This window comes from Sceloporus occidentalis, unplaced genomic scaffold (genome assembly GCF_023333645.1).
Source record: "Sceloporus occidentalis isolate IW3139 unplaced genomic scaffold, rSceOcc1.0.p SCAF_18, whole genome shotgun sequence".
NCBI lineage: Eukaryota > Metazoa > Chordata > Lepidosauria > Squamata > Phrynosomatidae > Sceloporus > Sceloporus occidentalis.
This window is the reverse complement of record NW_028316998.1, coordinates 14,147,540-14,162,472: the sequence shown is the minus strand read 5'-3', so window position 1 is coordinate 14,162,472 and position 14,933 is coordinate 14,147,540. Positions and strand designations below refer to the sequence as shown.

Sequence of the window (14,933 nt, the reverse complement as noted above, 5' to 3'; positions counted from 1 at the left end):
CTTGTCCCCATAAACAAAGGAAATAGGTTAAGGTGGGCGTTCTTAGAATCCTTCCCTCCCACAGTTCACTAAAGGAAGTGATGAAACAGGATGTGATGTCAAATGAAGGGTATATAATAAAATGCCACACATGAACTCCTTCAATTCTTTTCCTTTTCCTCCATGGTGGATGTGGTAAGAGCCAGCTCCCAGCTGTGAGCTATTATTGGATCTGGAGGCTTTACAGTGGGTGAGATCAAATTGTGTTGAAGGGAATTGTTATATATATAGAGAGAGAGATAAAAGGGGGTTGTTGTCCTGTGGCGTTTGGCTATGCGTGTGTATATGAGATAAATGTGTTTGCTGTGTTGTTACCTTATAATAAATACCTTTGAATGTAGACGAACCTTTGTTATATTTTTATATTTGGTTTAACCCCCCCCCCGAATATTTTCTGAACCGAAAGGGCAGGAAAAGAAATTCATTGTTATTTTTGGTCCATGTGCACAAGTCTAGTAGATGCTATGCATTTTGGTAGGTAGAGTTCTCCTGGAATCTTAGATTTGTCCATCAGACATCCAGACATCAGACATCCAGATATGGGATTCATCACTCCAGAGAACACATTTCAACTGCAACTCTAGCTAAGGCTTGACATTGTGCACAGTGATCTTCCTCTTGTGTGCAGATCCACAATGGAAACTAATTTCATGAAGCTCTCAACGCACAATGCTTGTGATGAAGTTGGTTCAATAGGAAGTCTGGAACTCCGTAGTGTGTGGTTCTACAGAGAACAGGCAGTTTTACGCTATATGCGCTTTAGCACTTGGCCTCACTTTGCAAGTGTGGGTGGTCTACCACTTCATGGCTGAGCTGTTCTCTGAGAAGCTTCCACTTCACAATAATAGCACAATAATAGCACAGTGAACAGTTGCAGCTCTAGCAGGGCAAGAATTTCACAAACTGACTTGTGGTTAAGGTGGCATCCTATGATGTCACGTTTAAAGTCACTCAACTCTTCAGTACGACCTATTCAACTACCAATGTTTGCTATGGAGATTGCTGCCTACATGCTTGATTGCATACACCTGTTAGCAAAGAGGGTGGCTGAAACACCTCAAAGTAATAATTAGGAGTGTTGTTCACATACATTTAGTCACATTTTGAGTAGGACGGTGTTAATGGTCATCTTGTTACCATGTATTTTCCATATTATGTCCTCCTTGTTTTCAGCCTATGACTAAAGCTTGGTTACCATTGGGCAATGATAATGATGGGGGTATGAACTGGATTCAGCTCAGAGCTCTGAGGTGATTTCAGAGGCCTGTCTTAGCTTTGGCTCACCTGATGCCATGCCATAGCTGTTTCCCTACTACTGCATATGCTTTTCTTCTTCCCTCCTAATTCTTTATAGAGTTGCACCGTTGTGGATATTATGTCCTAGATTTCTGTATTACATTCGTACAATTTCTGGAACACTCCCTTCTCTTTAAGCAGCGGTTAAATCTTAGTTATGGATGCATACTTCTCTGTGTAAATGTAATTATGCAATAAATTAAACATCAATTTTTGGTATTCCTACTCACCAGTAATTGGTATGTTGTGCCAGCCCATCATGCAGAATTATGGATAATTACTTACAGAGCTTGATAAATACAGTATATGAATAATGAAATACTGTTAGAACATATGGTAAATTTGCATTTTTTTAATCCTGATATGTACAATTATTGAGCTGGCCCAGATATAACATAGTAGCCCTTAACTCTTTTTTGTGGTTTTTGTTTTCAAAAATATATATGGTATTCATTTAATTTTGACAGATCCTTCACCCAGAATGACCTTTATATTTCATTCTGTGTACATGAAGAAGTAATAAAACTCTCCATTTGTATCACCCTTTTCTATTTGAAAAGAACGACTTGTATTTATTATTGGTGTATTCTTTTGTATTGTAGTGGTATATATACTATATATATATATATATATATATATATATATATATATATATATATATATATATATATATATATATATATATATATATATATACCTCTTCTAACAGTTTCAGTCTAATGGTAAAAAATAACAAAGTATTGGTTCTCATGATAAAGCTACTATTTCGTGCTCCCCTTGACATAGCAAAACTCACACCCCTCCTAATCTTAATTGCCCCACATCTCCCTGCCAAGGCCACACGTCTTCCATTATAAACCCCCTTTCTCTTTTGGTCCCATTCCCTCCTCTTTAGGCTCCACCTCTTCCTCTCTGTATATTAAGCATGGATACTGAGTACCTAAACAGCTTGTCTCTGACATCTTTGTGCCCAAACTGCTTAACAGTGCCATATTTGTGCCCACCAAACAGCAAGTGCCAACTTTGTCCATGCACACACATTCATGCTGACACATATACATACACTTTACCACTGTAATGTGCATACAGTCATACATGGACACTCCCACCCTTTCCCTCTGCCTCCTACCCTTACTCACCTCCATTTCTCAACTGCAGCTTTCCCTCTGGCTGTGAGGAGCCTTGTGTTTAACCACTGGGTCAGGTAAACTGGTGTTATTTCCTTTAACTACCCCCACCTGCTTCACACAAAGAGGGTGTTAGAGGGTGCCCTGGGTTCCACATTGTACAATGTTGTGGAATACGATGGTGCTATATAAACCAACTAATAACAGTAGTAATACTAAAGCCAAAGGCTTTTCAGTGTAAGCAGGCCCTTCTCTCCCTCTGCTTTTGACCATTCTGAAACAGAACACTGGTTTTCTTGACAAAACATATGGAGGTCATGGGTACTTAAGGAGTACTTCCCGAAAGGTCTGTATTAACACATATGGCTGCCCACCTGTGTAAAAACTGTACTGTGGTTACAGACCTCCACAAACTCTATAGTAGTGACAGCACTGTTGCACTATGTTGATGACACTCATACACAAGTATGCAAAGCAACAGCTAAACCCACTACTATGCTCTGTAATTGCCACAGTAAAAAGGGGGCACCCACCCCTTCAGCAGTGGTCCCGCAAGGTGTCTGCCACTCGGACCACCGGAAAATTAAAAGCTGCCTTTCGCGTTTCGGCGAACTGCTCAGGTTTTGCTACATGGTCTCTTTTAAGGCAGTACTCTCTCTACAACGCAAGGCGAAAAGTGAGGGAGATAGCCGACTGCAAGGCCCCAAGTAGCATTTGAAAGGAACTTGGAGGCAGTTACACAAACTAAAATGTACAGAAGAAAAGAAAGGGGCAGACAAGAGAGAGAAATGGGAGAGGGACTTGAAAAACAGAAAAAAAAGAAGGGAAGTTATTCAAAGAGGTGCAAATAAGAGATTTAGCTAAATTATTCATTTTGCCTTTTTGCACCTCTTTTAATGACTTCTCTTTCTCTTTATGTCTGTGTTTTTCAAGTGCCTCTCCCATTTATCTGTCCTTTCTCTCTCTCTCTCTCTTGCCATCTAATTTTTTTCTGCCTTGTTCTCATACAGAAATCAAAGAGACAGAAAAAAGATAGATCAAAGGGAAAAGGAGAGTTTCTTTTGCATTTCTTTTAATAACTTCTCTTCCTCTTTTTGTGTTTTTCAAGTCCCTCTCCCCTTTTTCTATCCTCTCTGCCTACTCCTTTTTCAGGAGGGAAGACTGCACTGACTCTGGCAGCCTCCTCCTAACCTGCTGTGCAAGTGCTGCAAGTACAGGTGACCCCTGCATTGAGCTCCCCTAGCCAAATATATAGTGCCCTCCAGCCACACATACAGCACTGTTAGACCCCAAGCAAATGCATGCCCAAGGTCAATCAATATTAAAGATGGCCGTGGTCATCGCTAAATGAAAACCATAGAGAGTGCCTCCAAAATACCCTCTTGTATTAGCAGACATCAAGTAAATTTCACTCGCTATCACATTACAAATGAAATCTTATCCTACTTGCAAAAAAACGGGCTTCCAAATATATGTTTATTCTGACAGTAAGATGTTTTGACAGCCCCTTTTCCACTGTTTCTCATGCATTATTAAAAATGTTAATATACAGTTTATATTTTCTGACATACCTACCAAGGGTTCCAGGGCATGTTTAATCAGTTATACTATTTAAAAATCCTACATAAATCTGGCAAATGTAATAACTGGAAGTAAAAATGTACACGAGAAAAAACATAAATTAGCAGATTGCATAAAAGACTTGCGTTGTTTATCAGGAAAGTAAGATTTCACAGTTCTGATTGTGTAGTCTGGATTCTTGTTAAACAATTTGCATTACTGTGCAGCCATAACAACACATTACTACAACATTTCGACTACATGTACATAGCATACAATATGTGATTAAAACTTGGAATCCTAAATCCTTGACAAGCAACCTTTAGCTATTAAATTCTATTTCACATAATAACTTGAAAAAATACTTAAACAAAGTAAGAGATGGTTAAATGTATGTTGTACATGTGCATCATTTTCTATGTAACCTATAATTAAGATGGGTGTAATAAATAAACTCTAACTTTAAATAGCATTAATGTATACAGTACAATTGGTGTTTTTCTGTTATAATATATATATATATATATATATATATATATATATATATATTTACTCACAGAGTCCATTGCACACCATTCCAAATATTCCAAGCCCGGTGCTAGTAACCAGCAGTTTCCATGTAAAACACTTTCAAAAAGATGGTCAGCACTCCAGGTCTTTAAATAGACAATTTCATTTTATTCAAAGTCAACGTTTCAGTCATTACTGACTTTCATCAGGACATACCTGATGAAAGTCAGTAATGACTGAAACGTTGACTTTGAATAAAATGAAATTGTCTATTTAAAGACCTGGAGTGCTGACCATCTTTTTGAAAGTGTTTTATATATATATATATATATATATATATATATATATATTGTATATTTCCATAGCACCAACAAATTATTTATTGTCAACAAACAACTTTCATAAACCCCTAATGAATCAAGTGGATGTCCTACAACTATTAAGACCTTATCATATAGCCATCAATGAAGGAAAATAATGCAAAGCAATGCATGGGTGTCCACACAATTTTTTCCAGGGGCAACATATCCTACCCACCTTTCCTCCCTTCCACCTCAATACCTCCTTACCTCCTCCCCATTGCCTACCTTTGTTGGCTCAGAAGACAGGTTTCCGGGCTGGGATGCAAATGTTAGTTACCCATTAATAGGAAAATTTATATGACCTTTGTGGTAGTAGCCATACCTGGGAACTCTCTGGGTGAGCGCTGCTCCTCCGGTTCTCCGGGTCACAGGAGCTGGGTCTTGACACGCCCCGCTCCCCACCCATTTTTCCCTTTACATGGGGGTGTTCCCTCCTGACATCAGCAGGAACACCCACAACATCAGCGGGACCGCCCACCGACATCAGCAGGACTGTCCTGACCGCGTCCCGCAAGGGAAGGCTCCAGCTAGCCGGAGCTGAGAAGGTCCCAGGTATGGTAGTAGCTAACAAACCAGCAAGTACCGGCACAACATGAGAACACTAGTTTACAATATTTGGGGTGAGTAAAGATTACCCACAAATACCCCAGCCTACAATTCCTATGCTGTTCATCCAGTAATGGCTGACTGGATATCATGGGAGCTGCAGTTAGTGTGTAGTGTCGGCCACCACAACCCCAGTCTATAACTACAATTCCCATAAATTTCAGGCAGCAATATGGCTGCGGAATATTATTGTAGATGCAGTCAACAATGGTTAGTGTTTGTACTGAAGACGTAGTGTACCAGCGACTATTCCTACTATTGCTGATGCAACATCATGGGAGTTGCAGTAAAGAAAACTTAAGGTATTGTGTATTACAAAAAGAGGGTAGGTAGAGGGGAGTAGAAAAGTGACATAAAGGCTTGGAACCAAAATAGGACACTTGGTAGTTTTCCAGCAGTTGTGGTAACATTTGGCACTCAAAGTGCTGTTATTACATTTGTTATTACATGATGTTTAGTCAATTAAATGGATGGCTGAGAATCATGAGATGGGTATTCCACAGCAGGTACAGTCCGAATCCATAATCATATAAAAACTAACATTTGAAACTCCAGTTGTACTCATTTCCCCATGATGCTTAACATACCAGACTGGCTGAGAGTCATGGGAGCTAGGTCGTAAACTTACAAGAGCACAGCCCTCTTCTCCTTTTGTACCAGTTTGTTATTGTGTGTGACTTTTATCTCACTGATTGTAACAGCGCTTAGGAATCTGCTGGCGTTAAGCTCTGGTTATTAGACACAGCACTCTCACATCAGTTTTTTTCTGTACATCCCATTCACTTTGAATTCTTCAGCACTTGCTGTCAGATTCAATCTAAAAGTTATTTTTGGATCCTTTTTCTGCAGATTTTTTGTTTTGTTTAACGTTTAAGAAAGGTTTCACAATACTTAACATAGGATCTTTTATATCCAAACACAATGTGAGTTCATCTCATACCGTGTAAGTGTTCTGCATTGGGTTTTCTGTATATGAGCACAGTTGGCTCAAATAGTGTCCATATTTCAAACGCGTGCTAACACATAAGCTTATATTAAACTAAAGGACTTAGTTTGAAGTTATGTTTGTAATATAGAAACAAAGCAGCTCCCACCTTGCTTCAGATTCCACAATGCAAGCCCCCTCTTGCGCTTTAGATTGCAGGCTGTAGTCACCGGTGCTCCCACCGGTCAATAGCAGATATAGAACCAGGATATGACTTCCACATCAACAATAAATGAAACACTGTGCAACTAGATACTTATGCAAAAAAAGTGCTTTTATTTTCCGCTACTTTAATTTATTTAAGTTCACAGTCATTTTTTTTGTAATGAAGAACACAGTTTCACAGATAATCGTTAATAACGCAGCATGTGTCAAATATATATATATATATATATATATATATATATATATACACAAGTTCAAATGTGCACATATATATCCACAGGCATATTTTGACCTATGCCACTGCTCATTGTGCCTCAAGACGTTGCATATAATTAATAGGTGGAATGCCATCAAATGACATCATATCCTAGTGCTCAGCATTAAGATGGGTGGCTGCAGAGGTGGCAGCTGGGGCAGATAGACATATAACAGAACACATGCATAACAGCATAACAGTTCAGTTTTGATATGTATGAATATCGTTACGTATCTAGTGTTAGCAGATTTGCTTATTCCTTTACAGTTTACTGCATAATACAGTAGAGGTATGAAAATACAGTTGTCATACAGATATGATGATCAAGGTACAATAAGTATGCTTACATTAGGAAGCAAAATCACTAGCCTATAGAGTTAACAATCATAGTAGTCAAACACATAGCTAATGGCTTTTAATGTTATTGCTGTGTAAAATGAAGGCCTTCGTTGGTCTTCCATTAATGATCTTTACTACATTGTCATTAAATTGGAATGATGGCAGAACCGTAAACATAGCGTGAAAGTGAATAAAGGCTGCATGTAGCCCAAGGGTGCATACCTCTAATTCTTGAAGGCCATAAACTATTTTTGGATATCCCAGCTTCAGCACAGGTATCCCAATAAAAAAATAATTAAACTATGTGTTTTTATGCAAGGGCAGAATTAATTCCCGACTGGAGTTAAGGGCACCTGGTCTAACCAATATCTGAAAATAATGTCACGTTGTCTTTTCATTATAAATTATATTAAAATATTTAGTTTTAGTTCAAAATATCTAATTTATTCATAAACACATACATGCACATATATTAAGAGTAAAAGTGACATGTGATAAAGGGACATTATACACTTGACGTAAGGCATAATCTAAGTAAAACAAGACACAAACTTGTTCTTCCACTAAATAGGTGAGTAGGAGCATGCTTTGGATATCAAACTAGTTAAAATTAATTAAATCTGAAACAGTTTTACAGAGAAACCCCAGAGAAACGCCCTTCTGTTCTTTCCTTGTATTATTATCTCATATGTACATTTTACTTCATTTTGACCTATTGAAGTCAAAGAATGAAAGGATGTTCAAATTTGCATTAACATGAACATGAATATTATTGATTACTATTATTTATTGTTTTATATAGTACCATCATATTTCAGAGTGCTGATATGATTAAAATTGTGTTTATAGTGATGATATTCCAAATAAAAATGACATTTTTGATAGAGTGAGAAAAAATCCCTATAAAAACTTTAAAGCAGCTCCCAATGAATAAGTCACACTATTTTTGACTGAGTCATTCAGCATTTGTGAGGGTGGGGTTAACAGGAAGACAACTTAAGGATAATAAATCAATTAGATAATGGTAGTTTTTCCTCTTTTGGCTATGGGACTCCCTCATGTAAAATTGTCCCTTACTTTTAAGTCGAATATCACTAAAATAAATACATGGATTTAAAAAAAAGTAGTTACTATAAACTGTGGCTATTTTCAATAAATTCATTTAGTTATTCTATGCTTGTTAACAAATTTATCCTAAACAACTGAATTTCTCCCAGTCCCCTGGAGTACCACTATAAGAAGGGCTCTACATAGTTCACTATATTGATTTGTGAAAAGTAAAATTGGGACATCACTTTTATAATTATTTTGTAATCTCTGTTTTAATGAGGATTGTATGAATAAAAAAGGAAAAGAACTGCTACAAAAGATCATGTATGCAATGAAACACTATATTTCGACAAATAACAAAAGTGCATTTTTAAAAAATGATTTTAGATTTAATGTTTTCATAATTATTTTAACTTAACATAAGTTGAACATTTTTATTTTCAAAGTATCTATTTTCCATTTTTTAATTGACAGGTATACCTCGAAATAAAGTTGTACCATACGTGGATAAACAAGCTCTTCTATTGAAAGAAGACTTTGATACACACCAAAAGGTAAAAATAACATTCAGCATGCTTCACACGGTGCAAAACAATTCCTTTCTTACAACAGGAATTTGTAACATGCATTTCCTGGTAGTCGGTTTTTCATTCTTCAAAGGCAGTTTTGATGTGCATGACAAGTCAAAGCAACTGATATATTGTGAGATCAGCAATACTGGGAAACCTTTTATTGCTCTGAACACGCCTTTTTTATAACTGCAGAACACTTCAGCTAAATTAATCAAAGTCCATGCTTTTTTTGACAGGCTTTGAAGTGCTAATTGGCTAATTATTTTCATCTCAGATTTTTCTTTGTTGCCGTTGTTTGTTGGCTTCTCATACAGCTACAACCTATACTGATAACAAGTGTAAAGGTTTTAATAAAGGAGGACTTTACAACCACCTATATGATCCACCTAAATGTAGCCTTTTTATAGTTGCGCAATTTAATGCCACAGTTGGCCACAGTAATCATTCTCTGGTGTTCCTGGTCATCGCATTTAGATAGATGTAAATACATACCAAACAGCACAGCGCACAATAAACATTAAATGAGTTGCCAAATTAAGCTGCAATGCTATTTTGTTAGCTGTGGGTGATTTTTATGTACTAAGAAGAAAATTGGCCAGTTACCTGACCAGACTAAACTGGTGTTGTTTCCCCCATGCTAATGCTTGTAAAACAACTTTCATATTCAATAATGTGTTAGCAAGTGCATGCGAATGCTTCCAACTATATGTGGAAGTTAACGAAAACTAACATGTTCTTAGGGTTGGGTGCATAAAAAGCTGAATGTATTGCAAAGTCATATTTACAGAGGAGGTAATTTTTGTTGTTGGTGGTAAGACGCACAAAACTAATTATACAAATTAAGGAAATTGGAGATTTCAGTTGAAAGAGTGGTCCGTGGGGTTAAATCATCACGATGCAAAAATACATTAGAATTCCGCATGAGACCCTTGATGGAGAAATCTTCACCCCATGGACAGCGCAAATAATTAAAGTACACTTCTAAGGATTGCAGGAGCCATGGTTCCAACTCATACAGAGAAGAATATTCTTCACAGCAAGTGTGGTAAAGCCCTGTAATTGCTGGTCCAGGTGGTTTTCTCTTGCAGTCATGAAGTTAGTTTCCTTCTGGGCAAAATGGTTGTGTTAAAAGTTTTGGGTATTTCTTTCATCTGAATCAATGCTATTAGGGATAATTTAGACTAGTCAACAGATTAGGATACTCACTTAAGTGCGAGAGCATGCAGATTGGCTAAAATGTGAGTTTGTAGGAGCAAACTCATGTGAGTTGGACAATCACACAAATTAACTTGTATTTGCACAAAAAATAACTCTAAACTGTTATGAACTAAATTGTTGCTGGTTGAAAACAGCAAACAAATTGCAGAATCATAAACCTTATGATGGTGAAAAAGGGTTCCCCAGGGCCACCTATTAACCAAGGGCGTTGTCTTGAATGGGGTCCATTAACTTAAATAGGGTCTATTCAAGTCAATGGAGAACCCAACTCATTATTCAATTGTATCCCATCCACTGGTTAATAGATGGCTCTGGGGATCCCCACTTATATTTCTTGATTTTGCCTTTTATTTATTTTCTATTTTCTATTGATATTGTGGTCCACTAAATTTTGTACGTTTCAGTCAATGACGTGTATGTTTTCATCAACTCCCCACTAAAAGTAGGAGGCATTCGCATACACTTCCAAACAACTTGTTTTTTAGTGACTATGCAAGCATGGGGGAAAAAACTCCATTTAGTATGGTCTGGTAACTGACCAATTTACGTCTTATGAATTATTTATACAGCATAGTTGCACTCTGTAAACTCTAGAATATGTATATGTGATTAAAAAAATAATAAAAATATATATGATAATATTAATAGTAATTAAGGCTGGGCGCAATTTGGCTAAATATGTGAAAAACACCTCCTGTGGGAATTTCAGCAAATACATCTAATTATTGCATGAATTTCTAAAATACATAAAACATCGTTAATGCTATTTCCACAGTTTTTCTGCTTTATTATTTTTCAAACTTGATATAAAGGGTTGCTACTGTGTTAACATGGTTAAATATGCGCAAATTGGCAGAAATTACAAAAGTCCAGAGAAAATGCTCCACAAAAAAAGGACAGCACTTTGCAGCATAGATTAAAAAAACTGCAAAGCCCAAACTGTCGTTACCGCCCATCCTTATCCATGATGGCAATAAGTGCTGAGAACTGGTGGACAAAACTATAATTGGTGTTATAACAATATGGCCTACAGCTAGTACCTGTCCTGTTACCCAGCACTCTGGAGCTTTGTTCAAGTAAGTAGTCATGAGGTTCATGACCAATATATTTTGAAAAGCTAAGGGTCATATTCAGATCAATACAATACTTTAGAAGCACAGCTTTGAGGAAATTTTGAATGCTCAGCATTTTTTTTTCTTTTCATTCATATTAACACATTCTGTCAAACTTCAGACCAAAGACAGGACTGCCACACATGTAGTTATTTAAGACCTCTGAAACATGAGTAGGACCACCAATTTGTATTCATTTATATACATACATACTGCAGTAAATAATGCTAATTTCCTCTATGAATGCCATAAATAATAAGTTCAAATGCTAAATTTAAATAAAGGTAATTTCATTCTATCGTTTCATCATTCATGCTTTATCACTATGTGCAGTGGCATTTAATCCATTAACTTGTTAAATAGAAAAAAATAATTACAATTCAATAATTATATTTATATGATTTTTTTTAAAAAAATTACACAGAATGAAAATATTTTAATTTTTAAATTTTAAGTTTTAATGTGAACTACTACATATATGTTTGAAACTTAGCTTAATGTAGTTGTTTGCCTACGATACATGGGTATCTAGACAAATGTTAAGTTATGCTTTACGAGAAAAATAATAACCATCCAACATATACTTTAAATGGTAACTCCCTTGTGAAGAAGGTGAATGATTTAGGAATAATTGTATTATAGACAATAGACTTGGCAACAGTGCGCAATGCCAGTCATCAGCTGCAAAGGCCAATAAGATATTGGCATGTATAAAACAGGGTATTGTTTCAGGAGGGGAGGATATTATCTTGCCTCTGTATAAGTCAATGGTAAGACCTCACCTTGAAAATGTAGTACAATTTTAGGCACCAGTCCTTCAAAAAGGACATTATGGACCTAGAAAAGGTGCAAAGTAAGGCTACAAAATTATGAGGATTATGAAGTTATGAAGTTCTTAGTTATGAAGACAGACACACTTTTAATGTGAACTACTACATATGTATTTCAACGATAGAAGGTAATTTTAATAGTACAGTAATTATATTGTTTTTTCTGAATACTTTATGGGAATGTTCCTAGCAAACTTAGTTCAATGTAGTTGTTTGCCTACATACACGGATATGTTGTTTTATGAGATAAGTTTTTTATTTAACCCCTTAAGGACCGGGCTCGTTTTTTCTTTTTGTACCCTGTGGGACCGAGGCTGTTTTAATACTTTTGTGGTGCTTGTGTTCAGCTGTAATTTTCTCCTCACCCATTTAGTGTACCCACATAAGTTATATATTGTTTTTTTCAGGACAAGATGGGCTTTCTTCAGATACCATTATTTTGATCGTATCATCTTATTTACTATAAAAAAAATAAAAAAAACATGGTGAAAAATTGAAAAAAAAACACATTTTATGACTTTTATTTGAAAAATCTTTTACTCACCTAAAAAAGCAAGTAAAAAAACTAGCTAAATAGATTCTACTACTTGTCCTGAGTTTAGAAATACCCAATGTTTTTATGTTTTTTTGCTGTTTTTTGTAAGTTATAGGGCAATAAGTACAAGCAGCGTTTTATGATTACCAAATCTTTTTTAACAAATCTGGTCAGTCTGCCTCCATCTCCTCTTTGGAACATCTTTGAAGCCGGTTAACTCAATTTAACCCATTCAAACCATATATTTTTGAAAACTAGACACCCCAGGGTATTCCAAATGCTGTTATTTTAACCCTTTCCATGCACCAACTATACAACTACACTTTGTCAAACTTTGTAATAGTAATTTTTTTTAATTTTTTTCACACAAATTGTACTTTAGTTATAGATATACAGGTTCTGGTATATGTCACTGTCAAACAACACCCCAATGTGTGTTCAGGAACATCTCCTGAGTGCAGTGATACCCGACATGCATGGGTTTGTCGTGTTGTTTGAGATTTAAAATGCCACATTTGGGAAGTGCGCTTTTTTTCTCCATTTTGGTCAGTCTGTACCTATGCCCTATCTTTGAGCTCGGCCACTCCAATTTACCCCATCAGCCATTTTTTTTTTATATTAGAAGTATTTGAAGTGCTTTTATTTTAACTCTTTGTTGATATTTTTGAGAAATCTTAGCACTTGCTCAAAATAATAAACTTTATTTTTTGATTTTATTTTATATTTTTTTACACATTTTGCTGGTACTGGATGGTTCATCTAGTGACATCACTGCATAATTATTTTTAAATGTTAGCACATTTTTTTTTTCCCATTTTTTTATTTTTTTATTATTTTTTTAATATTTTACTAATCACATTGTGATTAGAAAGCTGGGCTCCATTGACTTGCATGGTTGAGTGCAGTACCTGTATTCAACCTGCAAGAGGAGCCAGAGTTCTCTAGAGGGTCTGGAGACCGTCTAGCGAACTCTTTCTTCTTTATTGTTTTTTTTCCCGGGCCGCCGCCATCTTGCTGATGGCGAAGATCACCGGCAGCTGCGGCTGTGACCGCTCTCCGGAGGTAAGTGTTTGGTGTCGCTGGATGCCTCCTGATCGAGGCATTCCAGCGACACCATTTAAGTTTAGGAGGCGATCGTTGATCGCATCCTAAACGCTTTTAAAATGGGCGTCCGCCGCCATACAATGTATGGCGGCTGTTGACGCCCCGGGGAGGGGCCAGACATGGCCCTCGATGCCGATCTCGGCCTTGCTGAATGCCTCGACATTCTAAGCTTATTTAATTTTTTGACGGTTCAGGACCGTCAAAGGTCGTTAAGCGACCGTTTTTCCATGGCGGTCCTGAACCGGCAAAGGTCGTTAAGGGGTTAATATCTCACTGATGTTCTGTAAACATCACAATAGATTTGTGTAATGATGCCTCCATGTATCAATGTATTATTATAAAATATTTAAGCTTCATCTCACATTATCCAAGATATAAAATCATCATTAATTTTTTTATGCATTGGATGGATTTATAACTATCCCGAAATTAAGATGAGACAAAGGACTAATTAAGGCTTGAGGAAAAACAGACAGACTAGATGGGCCAAATGGTTCTTCAATGGTTTGTCACATTCTATGTTTCTTTGTACAGAAAGGTAAGAATGCCACATTTGAAAAGCGTTGTCATTCGACACAAAAGTCAGAAACAGATATTGTGAAACCAATGGAACAGTGTTCAACAAGTTCGTCATACCTGGAGGAACTAGAAAAGCACCGGTTTGCTGTATGGTAAGTTACTTTTATGTTAAATTTGTACATTCAAGTAAGACAGTGCGCTTATGCCAGTCATCAGCTGCAAAGACCAATAATATATTTGTATGCATAAAACGGGATAATGAAGATATAAGATATAATCTTGCCTCTTTACAAGTCAACAGTAAGACCTCACTTTGAATATGCGGTACAATTCTTGGTACCATTTCTTTAAAAGGATATTATGGAACTAGAAAAGGTGCAAAAGGGAGCTACACAATAAATTAGGGTATTTTTAAAGAAAAACTAAAAATGTTGCATCTATATAGGCCAGAAAAAGGGCCTCTTAGATGGAATATTATAACATTGGATAAATATGTGCAAGGCCAATATAAAGAGCTCTCCAGTGACCTGCACATGTCCCTTTTGCAAATGCATGGGACGATTCTCCCACCCCAGCAATTTTCCGTGCATGAACACATCACCCCACATGTCATATACTTACCTCCAGTCAGCTCCAGTGCTTGGAGTTCAGATCCCACTCCCACTGATTTTAGTGGGAAAGCTTTTCTGGCACGGATAGTTCACTACAGTTGAGTATTGTCCTAGCTGGACTTCGAAACACTAAGGGT

The 14,933-nt window shown here is 36.6% G+C and overlaps 1 protein-coding gene across 1 annotated transcript in view; it reads left to right on the top strand.

Moving 5' to 3' along the window:
• Positions 1–674: 674 nt before the first annotated feature.
• LOC149302684 (uncharacterized) overlaps positions 675–14,933 on the top strand; it is a 58,051-nt gene continuing 43,792 nt past the window's right edge. Inside the window, exons 1-3 of the mRNA XM_089482309.1 lie at positions 675–822; positions 8,770–8,849; positions 14,201–14,337. Coding sequence (XP_089338435.1) covers positions 675–822; positions 8,770–8,849; positions 14,201–14,337 — 365 coding nt within the window. The remainder of the gene's footprint in view (positions 823–8,769; positions 8,850–14,200; positions 14,338–14,933) is intronic.